This window comes from Ambystoma mexicanum, chromosome 9, assembly GCF_040938575.1.
Source record: "Ambystoma mexicanum isolate Mex_15411 chromosome 9, UKY_AmexF1_1, whole genome shotgun sequence".
Taxonomy (NCBI): domain Eukaryota; kingdom Metazoa; phylum Chordata; class Amphibia; order Caudata; family Ambystomatidae; genus Ambystoma; species Ambystoma mexicanum.
This window is the reverse complement of record NC_090931.1, coordinates 238,972,182-238,990,072: the sequence shown is the minus strand read 5'-3', so window position 1 is coordinate 238,990,072 and position 17,891 is coordinate 238,972,182. Positions and strand designations below refer to the sequence as shown.

The 17,891-nt window shown below is 49.2% G+C and overlaps 1 protein-coding gene across 1 annotated transcript in view; it reads right to left on the bottom strand.

The window, feature by feature from the left end:
• The window catches only part of ESAM (endothelial cell adhesion molecule), a 421,636-nt gene extending 405,506 nt beyond the window's left edge, over nt 1-16,130 (bottom strand). The window contains exon 1 of the mRNA XM_069614535.1: nt 13,635-16,130. Within this exon, the coding sequence (XP_069470636.1) occupies nt 13,635-13,698 (64 nt within the window). The 5' untranslated portion in view covers nt 13,699-16,130. The remainder of the gene's footprint in view (nt 1-13,634) is intronic.
• Between the last annotated feature and the right edge of the window lie 1,761 nt (nt 16,131-17,891).

Genomic DNA, 17,891 nt, shown 5'->3' with positions numbered 1-17,891 from the left:
AATGCTAGTGCAAGCCCCCAACAGCAGAGCACTCCTGCACACGAGGCCAGTGCAGGCTCTTCACACCAGGGCACTTCTGCACGCAAGGCCAGTGCTGGCCCACTAACAGAAGTGTAGCCCTGCATAAAAGCCAAGAATAGCCCCCATAGCAGGGCACTTTGGGATACAAATCCAGTTGTGGCCCTCTAATAGCAGAACTCTCCTAAATACCAGGCCAGTGTGGTCCAATTACAGCAGGGCACTCTTACATTTAAGGCCAGTGGTGGTCCACTAACTGAAGAACAGCCCTGCATAAAAGGCAGCGTTGCCCACTAAAAGCAGAGCACTTCTGGGAACAAGTCCTGTGCTGACCACCTAGCAGGAGGGCACTTCTCAACACAAGGCCAGTCCGGGAACCTATCAGTAGATCCCTTCTGCACATGAGGCCAGTGTGGGCCCCCAACTGCATAACACTCCTGCACACTAGGCCAGTGTGGGCCCCTAATAGCAGGACACTTCGGCACACAAGGCCAGTGCGGGTCCCCGAACAGCAGGGCACTTCTGGGCACAAGGTAATTGCTGGCCCACTAACAGCAGTGCACACATGCACACCAGGCCTATGTGGGCCCAATAACAGAAGAGCGGCTCTGCATAAAAGGTCAGTGTATCCCCCCCACCAACAGCAGAGCACTTCAGGATGCAAGTCCAGTTCTGAACCGCTAACAGCAGGGCACTTCTGCACAAAAGCCAGTACAAACTCCCTAACCGCAGGGCACTTTAGGCCACAAGACCAGTGTGGGCCCACTAACAGCAGGACACTCCTGCTTCCAAGGCCAGTGCTGGCAACTACAAGAAGGGCAGCCATGCATAACAGGCAAGTCTTTCCCCACCTAACAGCAATGCCAGTGTCAGTGCGGGCACCTAATAGCAAGGCACCCATGCACACAAGGACATTGCTGGCCTAGTAACAGAAGTGCAGCCATGCACACGAGGCCAGTTTGGGCCCCTAACAGCAGAGCAGGATTGCCCACAAGGACAGTACAGCCCACTAACCGCGGCACACTCCTGCACAGAAGACGAGTGCAGGCCTAGTATCAGCAGGGCACTGCTGCACACAAGGCCAGTGCTGGATCAGCAACAGCAGGGCTCTTCTGCATACAAGGCCAGTGTTGGCCCTAACAGCAGGGAAGGCCTGCGTATAAGGTCAGTGCAGGCCCCTAACAGCAAGGCACTCTTGCACACAAGACAAGTGCAAACCCACTTACAGCAGGGCACTCCTGCACACAAGGCCAGTGGTGGCACTCTAACAACAGGTCAATCTGACCTTTGTTGGAAGTGTAACCGCTCAAGAAGCTCTCTCAGCCATTTGATTTGATCATGTCCCAAAACAATGCAGTTCTGGGAAAAGGTTTGTGAACGACTGTGTCTAGTTTTAAACGTTGCAATTCCCATAAATGCTTCTTTATTCATTTAGGCAATATTTCTATACTGGATGATATTGACTTTGGCAAGATAATTTGGTTGCTGCGTGCATTTATGGTTGCAAAAGAAAACGTTATTGAGGCACTGGAAGTCAAACCTTTCTTTTAATATTGATGAGTTTGTGGAGGAGCTTCTAACTGTCTCAATGTATGAAAAAGCCATTTACAAGTACAAGGAGGAAATTGGAAAATTCTGGGACATTTGGAGCTGTTTTCTTGATGTCTGTGGATAAACTTAAACTTTCATTCGGGATTGATGTATCCTTGACTCTGTAGATTACTGTCATCTGTCATTGTTTAAGGTTGTATACAAATATTTTGGATATTCTTGTATCTGCTGCATGAATTTTTGCTTTTTTGATTTGCATTTTTTGACTTTGTTGTCCTTTTTCTTTTTTCTTGCTTCCTTTTCTTCTTCTTTTCTTTCCTTTATGCACCTCTACTCTTTCCCTCAAATAGGTTGTTTGGTGGTAGTTTATGTTACATTGCTTACTATGCTGATTAATGCCAAATTTTGTTGTTATTTGCTGTTGTGAAAATAAAAAGGGTTTTTGGATTAAAAAAAAAACAGGTCAATCCTGCATGCAAGGCCAGAACAGGTCCACTAAAAGCAGGCCACTACTGCACACAAAGCCAGTGCTGTCACCCTAAAAGAACAGTCGCCCTGCACACAAAGCGTGCAGTGCTCCACTGACAGCAGTCAACTCCCACCCATAGAGGCCAGTCCGGGTCCCCTAGCAGCAGAGCTGCTCAAGATACAGAGCTCAGTACTGCCCACTGAGAGGAGGGCACCCCAGTACACAAAGCCAGCTGTGTTCCAGTAATTGCAATGGGCTCTGACAGCCAAATGATAGTGCTGGCCCACTTACAGTAAAGCACCAATGCAGTACTGAATGTTAGCAATCATGTGCAACAAGACAGCAATGGTCCACAACGCAGAGCACTGTTGCAAACAAAGACCAATAATTCCTCACCAACAACATTTCTGCAAACAGGCCCAGTACATGTCAACTGACACCAAAGCACCAAAGCACTCATACACGCATTGACCACTACAGCAGAGGACTCTTGCACGCAAATTACATTTTCATTTAAACGTTTTTTTATAACGCACCTAATACCCTACCTGAGCTCGGTTTCTAAGCGCGGGACCGGGATTTGAACCTCTGTTGCTCTGCATGGTCTTCCATGACCAGAGCGTTGCCCCTTTGCTATCCTCGTTTGGTAAAATCAACAGGAGTCTTCTATGGACAGTAAATTGAAACACACAGAGGCCAGTACTAAACCAATGGCAGAGGAGCACTGTCACACAAATAGACAAACAGCGAACCCCAAAACACAGATGCCGGTACTGGGACAATAGAAGTGAAGCAGTCCTGCAGAGCAAGACAGTGTGGGCCTGATTTATGGAATTTTTAGCACTGGTGCAGTGACTTTGCTGTGACCTACTACATTTCTTTTAATCTTACGCAGCAAACATAGGGCCTGATTAATGGAATGTTTTGCACGGTTCAAAGTGACTTTGCACTGCTGAAAAGTGACTTTGCACTGCCGACACAAACCCTGATTCATGTAACAGTGCTAAGTGTATTTTTGCCGTGCAAAATGAACTTTGCACTTACCTTGCCTGGCAAAAATACACTTTGCACAGTTCCATGAATCAGTGTTTGTGTCGGCAGTGCAAAGTCACTTTTCAGCAGTGCAAAGTCACTTTGAACCGTGCAAAAAATTCCATTAATGAGGCCCTATGTTTGCTGCGTAAGATTAAAAGAAATGTTGCAGGTACCTTTTGTTATATGTTATGCAGTAAATGAAGTGTGAAAAGCAGCCTGATTAATTGTTGCCCTAGTGCAAGCGTTTTCCGATAATATGGATTGTGATCAAATCTGTTTGCTCCATTTTGCACTATCAAAGCATTTGCTCACTTTATAGCAGCAGTGCAAATGTTCGATAATCTGGCCCCAAAGTGAACACAAGGAACACTCAGCAATTTACCAGCCTACAGAAACAGAAAGAATACGCACTCTATGCAAACCAAAAACCAAGATAAAAAGAAGGTGCCTCCATCAATCACCACTCCACAGCCAAGACCAGGGAAGAGGATCCGAACTATGCAAACCACCGGAAAGAACACAACCCACTAACCAACCCTCAAAGCAGCAAAAGCACCATCTCCTACTCCTTTGGGCTATCATGCCCACCTGTGCAGCGCATCAAAACACCACAACCCGGGTGAGACCTGCGCAACTGGCAGCAAAATCACACCAGGAAGAGGCTCCCGGCCTTGACGCTTTTGCACTAGCATGCCAGAAAAGCGCAGCCTATCCAACCCATCAGCCAACATTCTTTCAACATAACCCCAAACAAAAGTATAAGGTAAAGAAGAACCCTCAACAAAAAAAACACTCCACAGCTTAGACCAGTGAGGACGATGCCAACATAACAAAAGACATCTTTCAACAGCAACAAAGAGCACGACTTACTAACAACCAGATGTTCAAATACCATCATGCCCCAGATGCTGACTAACCACACCAACACAAGCGGCTAGACAAAACCATGCCAAAAGATTCCAACAGTCCATCCCTCATTTCAAGGAAAAGTTCACCCACCGGCCAATGTCTCATGCCAAGTCAGACACTGGAGGTCTGCTCTTTGGAAACAAACACCACTGACGTACAAATCAATATCCACATCGACAAAAGAGACCAAAACAGACGCCGGCTGCTCATGCATTGCTCTAGGGTTCTGCAACCTGTGGCTCTCCGAGTGTTTTGGACTACAATTCCCAGCACCTCTAGGTAGCCTAGTCGATGGTGAGGAATCATGGGAGTAGGAGTCCAAAGCATCTGGAGAGCCACAGGTTGCAGACCACAACTCTATACTGTGCCCCACCATGTTTTGTAGCTAGATGTTATTGTTCTCATTCTGTTTTTCTAAGAAACCCACTATGAACACTGTTCAGCCACTCTCACCCACCACATGCTGACCAACCACGCCAACACAAACAGCTGGGGGCCATTCCGTCCCTCGGCCTTTACTGGTCAAACCTCTAGATCTCTAGAATCAAATTGCAAACCTCGCCAACCTAACACAGCACCCTGGCGAGTCAAACACCAGAGGCTTCCCATATGGAAATAAAACACCTGCGTTGTGCAAATCAAGACCCACCAGGAAAACACACCTGCACAGACGCCAGCTGCTCCTGGCTCTACACGTGCCATCAGCTGAGTTGAACTCCTCCTGGGGTATTCCCACTTCCCCTAATCCAACCCCCCCCCCCTCACTTTCCCTTCCAGATCCGCAGGTGCGTCTACAGACCATACAAATGGGAGCAACTGTAGGCACGTGCCGGGAGCGCACGCCTAGGAGTGCGCTGCCAGCTCACTGGCGTCAAACCCTGGAAGTGCACTGGCAGACAGTATGCAAACACTGGCACTTAGTAGGGAGATGTCAACGCAGAGGAGTGCCCTGGCTTTAAGTGTGCGGCTCCCAGTGTGCCTAAAGTTGCCTGGGCCAGAGAGCGCACTAGTAGTTCGACCAGAATTGTCAGAGCCTGGGTCCTGGGAGAGCACTTTAGGGTGCATCCAGCTGCCAGTGCCTGCACTGGCAAATAACAACTGCTAGCGCCTGGGAGGGCCGTGCCGGCGGATTTACTGCGGTTAAACCTTGGGAGTGCCCTCTCCATTACGTCTCATTTGCTTGAGCTTGGACGTGAACTAGCAGTTAGTTTGCAGCTGATGGATCGACGATGTCATATATTACGTCAGCTATGAAGAAAACTCTGAACACGATGCCTCCTCCTTTCTAACTCTATAGTTTTGTGCACCATACCCCATTTTAGTTGCAATATGCACACACGTGTACCACATTCATGCATGCTTATGTATGTATGCAATCATGGAGTCATGAGGGGCACTTTTTTTGGGACTTCTCCAAATGATAGGACCCCCCTTGTGGGCGCTTTGAAACACAATTTACGTGATGTATAAGCGCCTTACAAATGCACCATAAACTCCGGTTCGTAAACAGAGCTCACATTGTGCTCATCTGGGATCTTGTACTTTCTCCAGAAGGAATCACACGGATACCTGGAGATTTCCTGACCGCTCAGAACCATAGCCCGCATTTGGCATTTGTATTTTGGGGTTTTACGTCCAGTTTCAAAGCACTTTGTAATTGATGGCATGTATTACCATACACAGGTTGCCACATGGAGGGCTAGGGGAGAGAAGGTCTGGGCGGGCGGACTGGGGTATCGAACCCATGATGGACGGCATTATCCCGTTCCCAAGGAAAGCACAATACGCTGGAGCTTCCCTGGCATGCACCTGGGACAGAAATGATGTATACAGGTCAAATCAAACAGTGCAGCATTTACCTTTGGGTATTAAATGACAAGTATGCGAAGAGAAGGTGGTGAGTGAGGCATGGCAATAATATCACGTACGGTGACCTACGGTCTGATAGCACAGCGAGTAGGGCCCTCCCTTTGACATCAGTGCATAGCTTGCTGACGCAGGTTCGAATCCAGCAGGGCCAAACTCAGCCTTTCATCCTTCCGAGTTATAAATGAGCACCACACACCATGGGTAATATTAAGCAGCGCTCAGATACCTGAGGGTTTGTAGTGCTAAATCATTATTATTATTATTATTATCAGCTGTTTATACAGAGCTTCCAGGCGGATTCCTCACACTTCTGAGCACAGTTAAAATAGGTGGTATCATCCAATTGAATAGAAGACAATGGGCCTCATTACACGGATGGCGGAGAACCATGGCGCTATTAGCGCCATGGTTCATGCCGGTAAAATACCAGCACCGCCTTGGCGGAAAGGGGAATTACCGCCCCATTCCAAGATTGGGGGGGCAGTAATTCCCCCTTCCCCATTCCCATTTTTGCCCCATAAGGCTCAATGGGAATGGGGAAGGCGCTAATTACGGTACCGCAAATTGCTTTTTGCAGGCGTTAAAAACCAACCCGCAAAGGGACCTCGTAGTAAGGCGGTAAGGATTTACCGGTACCGGTATCCTTACCGCCATCCGTGTAATGAGGCCCAATGTATTGACATTGGAAGAAGGAATTGGAGAGTCAGCCCCAGGAGGATTTGAACTTGCCAAGTGCATGCTTGCCCGACATCTGCAGGGGGAGCGCTTATCTCGCTGCACTGTCTATAGACACAATGGCAGCAGCTAAGCCACATTTTGTTCACAGGGCCCCTTGGAGAACTCATGATACACTCTGTTTAAGAAAGGCCGTCAGAGGGGCCTCGAAGCTTAAGAGTGGATTGTGTGTGGCCGGGTAGTTTTTGTGCGTGTTTGTGGCAGCTCTTAGGCCTAGAAGGGGAGGCAGGAATGTTCCACTGGCGGGTGGCAGAAGGGAGGAGAACCTCAACCAGACGGTGGCTTCAGGTGGAAGTTTATTTAAGTTAATTTACTTTATTCTGTTTATTGGCATAGACCTAGCTGCGGGAAGCAAGCAAGTGCTGTAAATTGGCAGGGTTCAGGAATCCATTAGATGGTTACAGTGGGGAACAGTCCTTACCACACAGCATGTATTGCCGGCATACGATTTAGGGTAGCAGGGAATAGTTACCATTTACAGTATGCAGGGAACGGGTAACGGTGGTGTGTAGGAGGGCAGTGGCACTGCCACACAACTCTCAGAGAATGCCTTCCCCATCTCCCAGAATATCTAAACCTAACACAGGACATCATTCACTACAGCCAAACACCTCTCACCGTAGCGCAACCAAACGCACCCCAAGAAGACTCCACACCTATTTACTACCAGTCACTTTCTCTACACCCTACTCACCACCCACAAACGCAAAGTAGCCACTCACACATGGCTCTTAAAAAATACCCTCTCTCCAGACTTCAAACATGGCAAACTTACACTTCTAACTACAAATGACATACTCGGTTTCTGCCCCGCACACGGACACACTATAAGCACAAGACCACGCAACTGGACACAAAGCCCCTGATGCCGCCTACATTTCACATCTAGAATGCTTACAAGCACACAGTGCTCAGGATACTTCCAACACAAAGTGCTGCAGTCTTGCCTTTCTTGCTTGACCATGGACAGGTCTGCATGCTAGAATCAGCCATGGGCCCACGCCTTACCCTGTCAGCTACTATCTCTTCCTTTGGTCTTTTGGGCCATTTCTATGTGGATGATTCTCAGATCTTTCTCTTGTCTGTCCAGTCTTGGATGTCTGACCATGTTTTACATCTGAACTCATCCGAGACGGAGGTCCTTTATTTCTCTGCTTTTGCCATTCCTCCTCCTTTGCCCCTCCTTCTGTTCTTGTTCCTCTCTCTTCTCTCCCAATGTCATCCTCAGAACGTAATCTTGGAGTTATCTTCAACTTTTCTTTCACCGCTCATCTTTCCGTTGTCGCCCGTTCCTGTCGCTATCATCTTTGTAATGTTAGGCATGCAACGTCCTTTTCTCTGTTTCCATGGCACTAAAATCCTGGTCTCCTCGCTAATTTTCTCCCAACTTTTCCACTGCTTATCACTTCGCCTTGGCCTTCCCGCTTACTAACGTGCACCGCTTAGACCTATCTACGACTCCTCTATCAGACTTCGGTTTCAACTTTTCGCTCGCGATTCTATCTTCGATCCATTCAATGGCTATTCTTTAAATCCCTTCTGTTGTTTCACGTTCTAGGTCTTGTTTTCAAAAGCCCCCACTGTATGGCACCTCTATATCTTTCCTCCCTCCTCTCTTTCTACGTACCGTCCGCTCCCTTCGCTTTGAGTCTCATTTTTGTCTTACAGTCCCTCAGCCCCCTTGTGCTCAATCTCGAGTTCATTCTTTTTCACTTCTAGCTCCCAAGTTCTGGAATCCCCTCCCTCTTGCTACTGACCTCTTTCCTCTTTTCCTCAGTTCCGCACTCACCTTAAGACCTATTTAGTCTCCTCTTAATGCCCAGCTGTGCATTTTGAATTTACATTTATCGTATATACTTGGTAATCGCTTTGCCGTAAAGTGCTATAGAAGTTCAATAAAATACAAATGTAACGGTGACCCTGCATAGGGACATGTGGCACACTCAAGGTCAGCCACACTTCTATCTGTAGGGGCAGAAGCAGTCAGAGCTTGGCAGGTTGGACATAGTGAAGTTTGTGAAGTGAGAATATGATTGATAATGTGGGATCAGTCCTTGTTGGCGTGCTAGTGACCGCTCTCAATTGGTTCCAGAACCTGCCTTTACAATTAGTTCTAATTAACCTGGCAGCAAAACAAAAAACTACCCCCTCAAACTTGCCACAGAGTTTGTAAATAATATTGAAGATTGAGAATTAGGCTTCGGGGGAGTGTCTTGCGCTAGACACTCCCCCGAAGCCTAATTCTCAAAGTTTGTGAAGTGTTTTGCTTATTCCGGGAGGTGAAAGTGGTTATGGGGACAGTAACCGATCCTGCCTCCTGGGGGTGAGATCATTATTCAGGGTGGAGACAGAGTAGGAGGTGAGATGGGAAACATGTTTAAATAGTGGGCATGCAGCAGTGGGCAGAGGTGGGCTTCAAGGTGGCAAGGGCTGAGTGCCCCATTTAGCTGTCAAATTGAACCACCCAGCACTGCTGGCCAATGGGGAGAAGGGAATCGGGTGAGAAGGAGATTATATCTTTGGGGGGGGCAGTGAATGAAGGAAAGTAAAAGATCCAGGTTCTGGGGGTGTCGAGCATTCAGCAATGCAAACAGTCCCAGAACCAGAAGGAAGAAAGACGGTCAGGCAGTCACACAAGCTTGCCATGAGTCTGCAGTAGTCGGGTACCAGAGGCAACTCTACCTACCTGTCGCGGGTTGTGGATGTCTAGTATGAGCTCCTGGGAGGGTACAGATCAGTTATTTGAGGTGGATGCTCTTGCCCCGACACAAGCCACAGAGGGGGAGCTCGAGTTAATGACAGATAATAGAATGTGGGGGGCGGGGGGGTGCTTCAGATGGTGATGGTGTGGCCATAGAAAATGATTTTTCATATATCTTGGTAACATCCGTCGTACCCCCCCCCCCCCTGTGAACCCCCACAATGTTATAATTCATGGTTCGCTACTTTTAAAGTTTGTTGCTCGTGAAAATAATCAAGGGTTACTCATGAGGTGATGAACCTAGCCATCCGACCCTGCAAAGCACTCCTTTGACCCCCTACCTCAACCACAGCATCCATATGGCTCCCCCATCACAGCACCTAAACACATGGAAAACTTTAATTGGCAATACCAACAGTTTTGGCTTTTGTTTATATATAGGAAAGTTATTTGCCAGGCATTCCTGTAATGGTACTAACTGGCTAATAATGGTAACAGCGTGAAACTGGTGCACGTACCTGGGCATACGATAGCAGTGCCTGGCAAATGCCCATCTAATACTTAAACACAAGGCAAAACTGTTGGCTTTGCTGCTGCTTGTTTTAACATGACTTCCGTGAAGGACACGTTTACTGCTTATAAATCGAGTGGTTGAAGGCAGACCTGGTTAAGGTATTTTTATCACAAAAGTAGCGTGTTTACAGTACCAATAAAACCATTAGCTCTCAGAAGACTGCTTTCAAAAAACCCTAGCAGGCACTTCGAATGTAAAGTTTGATTTCTGGATCTCAAACCACCCAGAACCCGGGTGGTTGGAATTATCCTCGAAATAGTTCATGAAGACCTATTTCAGGGACAGGGGTTAACAGTGATGTGTAAAGGAATATATCTGGTATGAACATAACTCTGTTACAAATCGCCAAGGCAGTGAGATGCCGAGCAGTGGTCAGAAATTGCATAGGCGCTTGTACACAACATCGGCAAATAACATAGGTCAATATGTGCAGTTCCACTCAAGAGATGCTAATCCAGTCCTGGTTTAAACTTTAGATTCTGTGAGATGTAGACCTGGGTTTATAATGGGGGCAATACAGGACTACAATGACCAGAATGCATAGTGCCTAGCATCCCCTGATTGGAATGGGACCTGTTGGCATGTATGAACTAATAGAAGTCAGCAGGAGGAGCGGCTAAACTTGCTCATCACAAGTGCACCATCCAGGAGAGGTGCACCAGAGGAGCATTTAAAATGCCTCTTGCACCATATACAGATAAGAATAGCTAAAATTAGCACAAACGATTAAGTGGTTTATGTACTGTTATGACTCGTCAGGGCTTTCCCGGCCATATATACAAAGCCTGCGGCTCACTGTGCTTTTAAATGCTCTTCAGTAGCTGGAATCAGCCCCACCCTGCATTGAAGACAAAATGCCTTTGTGTTAGAAGTTACTTATATTGCAGCTAATCCCGCAGGCTTTACCATAGCTCACTGATGCCCTACTTTAGAGTCTGGGGGGTGATTTTGAAACCTAGAATTGGTTTTTCACACTGCCTTGCGCTCTCGGACTCTCTTAAAATTCAGTTCTGCTCAATATGTTTGGACGGGGAGCTTGGATATGCCTCTAGATCTCACCCAGGACACTAGTAATAGAATGTTCTAATCATGGAGAATGTGCTGCCCTGCAGGAGAGGAGAATCCATGGTCTGTGAGACAATGATGCAGATACGCACTGAATAATGTATGTGTTGAGGTCACGGTTCATCAACAGCTTACTTTATCACAGCTTTGCAAGGTACACACGGCTATTCAGAACAGGAAGTTCAGACGTGTCATGCCTGCGTTCCTGTATGCATCACAGTAGCACGCATAGAGTCTGTTCATAGCGCTTTCTGCGGAGTTCGTCTTACTTGTAGGCGCTTTAAAAGTATATGTTATTATGCTGTCATGACTCGGTGTTCATTCATCCCAATTTTTTAGTCAAATTTTTTGCAAAACATGTTTTGCAGAAAAAACTCATCAATCCCCGATTATGTATTCAATATCCTCCCACACCTTACATGCCCTTACCCACCCCCACATATTTTTCGATGAGTTTTTTCAGGCCAAATGTTTCAGCAAAAACCGATTCTGAAAAAAACCTATTTTCGTGATATCAGTACGAGTGTCAACTCATGGGTGAACCATTAAGCCAAGACATTAATGTGCAACATGATTTAAATATATATATATATAGAGAGGGAGAGAGAGAGGGAGAGAGTTTTAGCATGCGCGCTTGTGTGAACAAGTGCAACAGTACCTTAAAGTGCGGTTCTAATAACTGCAACATTCCTTTCCACTTTGGCGCAAAATAAAAAGGAATAAAAAGTGTGCACCGTTTATTCTCGACAGTGAAAGCGCCCCTTTCAGTGAACATTGGGCCACTCGCCAGAAGGCGAGATTGACAAGGGATGATTGTAAAGCATGAAATATACCTCCCGGTCCATTTAATGAAACCTTTGGGGAAAGCATGAAGGTCACAGAGCCACGAGTGTCCGTAACACTTGGGCCATTGTTGGCAGGCAGAGTTAGTACTGTAGGGTCTTCTTGTAAGATGACAGCTGCGGTGACACAGCAAGAAAGCTTTAGAGGCGGTAGCGTGGAAAGCAGAACTGCACAGATGTCCGAACATTGCAGGGAGGAGAACTCCCAAACTTCTCACAGCATTTACATCAAAATCCCAATTTCTTTCACTCAAACGTAAAGATGACCAAAGACGGCGGCACCGCCCTTGCTGTGTACCCCAGCTTCCTGGCCGTATACCCCCAGGAGTCCCTGATAGGCCCATTTCAACATCCTCAATAGCTGCCTGTTACGGGCTACCAGCCGGGAACTGAAACACTAAATGGCCACTGAGATGCTATGAATCATTCTTTGTCAGCAGGTGGTTCTGGAGGAACTAGTGGTAACAGGAGCCGAGCGTAGACCATTTCTATATACCCCGAGGGAAGTGATGGCCAGAGAGTCCAGCAAACCCAGCTGGTAAGGCGAGCGCTGCAAAGCGTGCATTTTAAGTCCCAGAACGAAAATGATATTGAAAGGAATATATGTTTGTGTTATAAGACTGGTGACTGGCAACATGAGGGCAGTGGCGGGGGGCACCCCGACCCTCGAGGCCTCTTTCAATTGAAAAGGTTGAAAGGCCCTGACACTGTCCCTGACCAATCACCTCCCGCGCACTCTCAGGCTGCACTCCTAAGCGCCTCCATCACCCGCTTCCTCGCCGCTCCTCTTATCGGGCACCGCATCACTATTTACCGATGCATTTCACCCACTGATCAGTTTAACAAGTCAGTAGACTTGATAGTTGAGAACGTGTGAGTGAATCGCCCCAGCCCTGCCTGCCCGGCATGGTCACCAGCCCCAGAACACAACTCCCGCATCTCGCACCAGTGGCATCTGCAGCCGAAATAACCGCTGAGCTTTCTGGTCCTGCTCCTGGGAGTTCAGTCTGTTGCCCACCCCGGCCCCTCTTCACGGGGATCGAGGAGGCAAGTTTCATGTTCCCCGTCCTTTCATTATTACAGCCATTAACGACGTACTAGTGCCCATGTCTGTCTGCTGCACATGCTTCCTCGCCTCTCACGCCACCCCCCCCATCCGCGTCTATTTAAAGGCGGTCTCAGGCGCCTAGAGGCTGCACGAGTCACAGCGATGTGCTACAAAGGCTGTGCTCGCTCTTAAGTACCACACTTAGAGAAAACTGCTCAGGTCAGGTAACCCACTAACCAAAATAAGCTCAAACCCTCTGCATACTTATCTCACTCAAAATTTCACACAACCATCTCTCGCACCACAAGCCGCACGCACTTCACAACACTGCAACAACACATAAGCCGGAGCAACAGCACACGCGGACTGACACCAATCCAATACCAGCACCAAAGCTCAGTATCTGGTGTATACTGAGCTGAAGCTGCCAACAGAACACCACTCCTCTCACTATCCTACTCCCTCTTCACCTTACTAACCCATCCCACCTTATCGTTTACAGATCCGCCAGAGCGCCTGGGGACCAATTCCGTTGGTGACGGTGCGCAGTACAAATACCTTTAACATTTAACATTTAACATGTATAGGCACGAGCAATTACACATATAACGGGAAACACTTCTATAAAGGCTTGAGGGTTCATGTTGGCTGTCTTGTCGAGCTTGGTCGTGATTACTCGGGTTTCGCTGGGAAAACTCCCCGAATACACGCGTGTTTTGCATTTCTACATGGTAGTACTCGCATAAATGGGTGGGAAAGGGGTACAGCGAGCAGCAGTGTCTACGCATTGATCAGGAGTGAGAGGGAGCTACACTTACCCAGCGTGAAGCCCACGAGGAGAAGACCCTGCAGGCAGCGCCCCGAAGCTCGCATCTGTGCCATAGCGCTTGCAGTTCCCACCAGTGGACCTGTGGCTGCAGTGAGGGGAAACCAGCAGAGCAAATATCCGCCGTGAGTTCGGATCCTCTCGGGTAACTCGGGATCTCGTCTGCTCAGAGCCCCACGGAGCGCCAAGATCACCGCTGTGTGCTTCGATGCTTCAGTGTGCTCGAATAAGTGTGCTCAGAACCCTCCCTCCAGGGTTCGTGAATCCCGCAAAATGCCAAGATCCCGTGCATGCACTTGGATGCTGCCTGCACTCAGATCCCATCAAGTCAGACCCCTGCAGTGTTCTCGGCTTCCTTCAGTGATCTGCGGCCCATTCCGTGCACTCAGATCCCTTCGCTGTTCTCAGATCCCTTCAGTGCATTCAGATCCCTTCAGTGTTCTCAGATCCCTTCAGTGCACTCAGATCCCTTCAGTGCTCTCAGATCCCTTCAGTGCACTCAGATCCCTTCAGTGTTCTCAGATCCCTTCAGTGCACTCAGATCCCTTCAGTGTTCTCAGATCCCTTCAGTGCATTCAGATCCCTTCAGTGCCCTTCAGTGCACCCAGATCCCTTCAGTGTTCTCAGATCCCTTCAGTGCACTCAGATCCCTTCAGTGCTCTCAGATCCCTTCAGTGCACTCAGATCCCTTCAGTATTCTCAGATCCCTTCAGTGCACTCAGATCCCTTCAGTGTTCTCAGATCCATTCAGTGCACTCAGATCCCTTCAGTGCTCTCAGATCCCTTCAGTGCACTCAAATCCCTTCAGTGTTCTCAGATCCCGTCAGTGCACTCAGATCCATTCAGTGTTCTCAGATCCCTTCAGTGCTCTCAGATCCCTTCAGTGCACTCAGATCCCTTCAGTGCATTCAGATCCCTTCAGTGTTCTCAGATCCCGTCAGTGTTCTCAGATCCCTTCAGTGCACCCAGATCCCTTCAGTGTTCTCAGATCCCTTCAGTGTTCTCAGATCCCTTCAGTGCACTTAGATCCCTTCAGTGTTCTCAGGTCCCTTCAGTGTTCTCAGATCCCTTCAGTGCACTCAGATCCCTTCAGTGCATTCAGATCCCTTCAGTGTTCTCAGATCCCTTCAGTGCACCCAGATCCCTTCAGTGTTCTCAGATCCCTTCAGTGCACTCATATCCCTTCAGTGTTCTCAGATCCCGTCAGTGCACTCAGATCCATTCAGTGTTCTCAGATCCCTTCAGTGCACTTAGATCCCTTCAGTGTTCTCAGATCCCTTCAGTGTTCTCAGATCCCGTCAGTGCACTCAGATCCCTTCAGTGTTCTTAGATTCATCCAGTGCTTGATCAGATCCCACTGGTTCCTCCAGTGTGTTCACATGCCACCAGTGTGATTAGCTCCCAAACAGTGGCAGCAGATGCAGAAATCCCTCGGCGATCTCAGGCGCTTTCTGCGCGTCCAGGCCCCTTTGTGGGTGTAGATTCCCCGAGTGAGCTCAGATGCTTTGGATGGCGCCTCACCACACCACTGACTCCCTTGGGCGTGTTCACATCCGCCCTGTGAGCTCGAATCCCCTTACTGCAAACTCATGCCCTCTCCAGTGAGCGCAGACCATCCCGCTCCAGTGGGCTCACACCACGCCTGTGAGTGCAGAGCACGCGGGCTCAGTGCACACCACCCCAGTGAGCGCAGGTCGCTCCAGTGGGCTCACACCACACCCGTGAGTGCAGAGCACACGGGCTCAGTGCACACCACCCCAGTGAGCGCAGGTCGCTCCAGTGGGCTCACACCACACCTGTGAGTGCAGAGCACCCGGGGGCAGCGCACACCGCCCCAGTGAGCGCAGTTCGCTTCAGCGAACGCGGACCAAGCCCGTGAGTGCAGACCACCCGTAGTGAGTGCCGACCACCCCAGAGAGAGCGAGCGTGGCCATCCCATTACGGTCAGAATTGCCTTAGACTAAGAGCATCCCGGTGTCCTGAGGCTCCCCCAATGTGCACGGATGCCGTTGTCTGTGCTCGGGTCCGGATCTGGGTGATCAGATGCCTTCGGGGTGTTCAGTTCCGTGCAGTCTACACAGATGCACCCGGCATGCTCACATACCCGCAACAGACCACTTGAAAGATGCGGGAAAGGCTGCCTGTCGACTGGTCGCAGCCGCACCTGCAGCGGCTGGAGTGGGCAGCTCTTGCCGGCAGGGGGAGAGTCCTCCGGCCGCGCCGAGGATCAGGCCATGGGAGGCGGAGGAAGCAGCAGGTGCGCACCGTGGATCAACAGCTTAGAGCGGGAAGGCGGGGGTCCGGCACCGGCGGGAGGAGAGGGTCTTCTCAGAGGGAAAAGAACCGACTGACCGGTACCAGGAGGACCGGATCCACAGAAGGAGGACCGGCACCACGGAAGCAGGACGACCGGCACCACGGAGCAAGGACCAGTGCAGGGCTACCCCAGGGAGGAGGAGCAGGGTCAGGCTCCAGGGACAGCCGAGGCGGGGCGACGCCGTCAGGGGAGGAGGAGGAGGCGCCGTATCCGGACAGATTGGACTTGAGTGGAGCGCCGGGGAGCGAGGAGCCATGAACTTTACTGCTGCCACCGCAATAACCGCACACACTATAAAGATGCGTACATCACAGCACAGAGAAACACACGCACAGATGAGAGGCCCTGTCATACCTGTGCATCCGCCTATAAAGCATAAGGCACTGCCTCAGCACACACAAGAGAGAGTTCACCAGAAAGCACTGCCTTACCTGCACAGAAGACTATGCTGCACAAGGCAAGGCCTCACATACACACAGGGGAGCACACCAGAAAGCACTGCCTTACCTGCACAGAAGACTATGCTGCACAAGGCAAGGCCTCACATACACACAGGAGAGCACACCAGAAAGCACTGCCTTACCTGCACAGAAGACTATGCTGCACAAGGCAAGGCCTCACATACACACAGGGGAGCACACCAGAAAGCACTGCCTTACCTGCACAGAAGACTATGCTGCACAAGGCAAGGCCTCACATACACACAGGAGAGCACACCAGAAAGCACTGCCTTACCTGCACAGAAGATAATACTGCACAAGGCAAGGCCTCTCATACACACAAGAGACCACACCATAAAGCACTGCCTTACCTGCACAGAAGATAATACTGCACAAGGCAAGGCCTCACATGCACACAACAGAGCACACCAGAAAGCCCTGCCTTATCTGTACGGAAGACAATACTGCACGAGCACTGCCTCACATGCACGGAAGGAAATACTGCACAAGCACTGCCTCACATACACACAAGAGAGCACACCAGAAAGCACTGCCTTATTTGCACAGAATACAATACTGCACAAGGCACTGCCTCACATAGACACAAGAGAGCACACCAGAACTCACTGCCTTACCTACATAGAAGACAATACAGCACAAGGCACTGCCTCACATACACACAAGAGAGCCCACCAGAAAGCACTACCTTACCTGCACAGATGACAATACTGCACAAGGCAAGGCTCTCATACACACTCGATAACCCACCAGAAAGCACTGTATCACCAACATAGAAGATAATACAAGTATAGCAAAAAGCACAGTCTCGCCTGTATAGAAGAAAATACACCACAAGGCACGGTCTCACATGCACAGAAAGGTAAAAACTGCGAGCCACTAACCCACTTGCACAGAAGAACACACACAGAAAGCAGTGCATCGCCTGTCCTGAAGTGGGTGCATACAAGATCAGTGCCTCACATTAACAGAAAATAATGCACCATAAAGCTCTCCCTCGTCTGTAGAGAAGAGAATGCACCCGGGGCATTGGTTCAACTGAGAAAAGAGCGTGCGCCACGGTCTCATATGTACAGAATAGAACACACCACCAACCACTGGCACTGCCGGAACGGTATCAAAGAGCACACAAAAGCCCCTGTCTCGATGGTAACGAAAAGAAAAAAACAGATGACTCTCCCTCACCCGCACAGAAGAGCACACACAAAAGGCGCTGCCTCGCCTGTATAAAAGAGCACATACCACACAGCACTGCCCAACCTATGCAGACTAGAACACAGCACAAGTTCCCGCCTCACATGCACACAAGAGAACAGACCACAGCGCACTGCCCCACCTGCACAGAAGAGAAATCAACACAAGGCACACCCTCACCAGTACAAAGGAGAACTCAGCACAGGAGACAGCCTCATCTATACTTAAGAGAACACACCACAAGGCACTGACTCACATCTACAGAAGACAGGCACTGCCC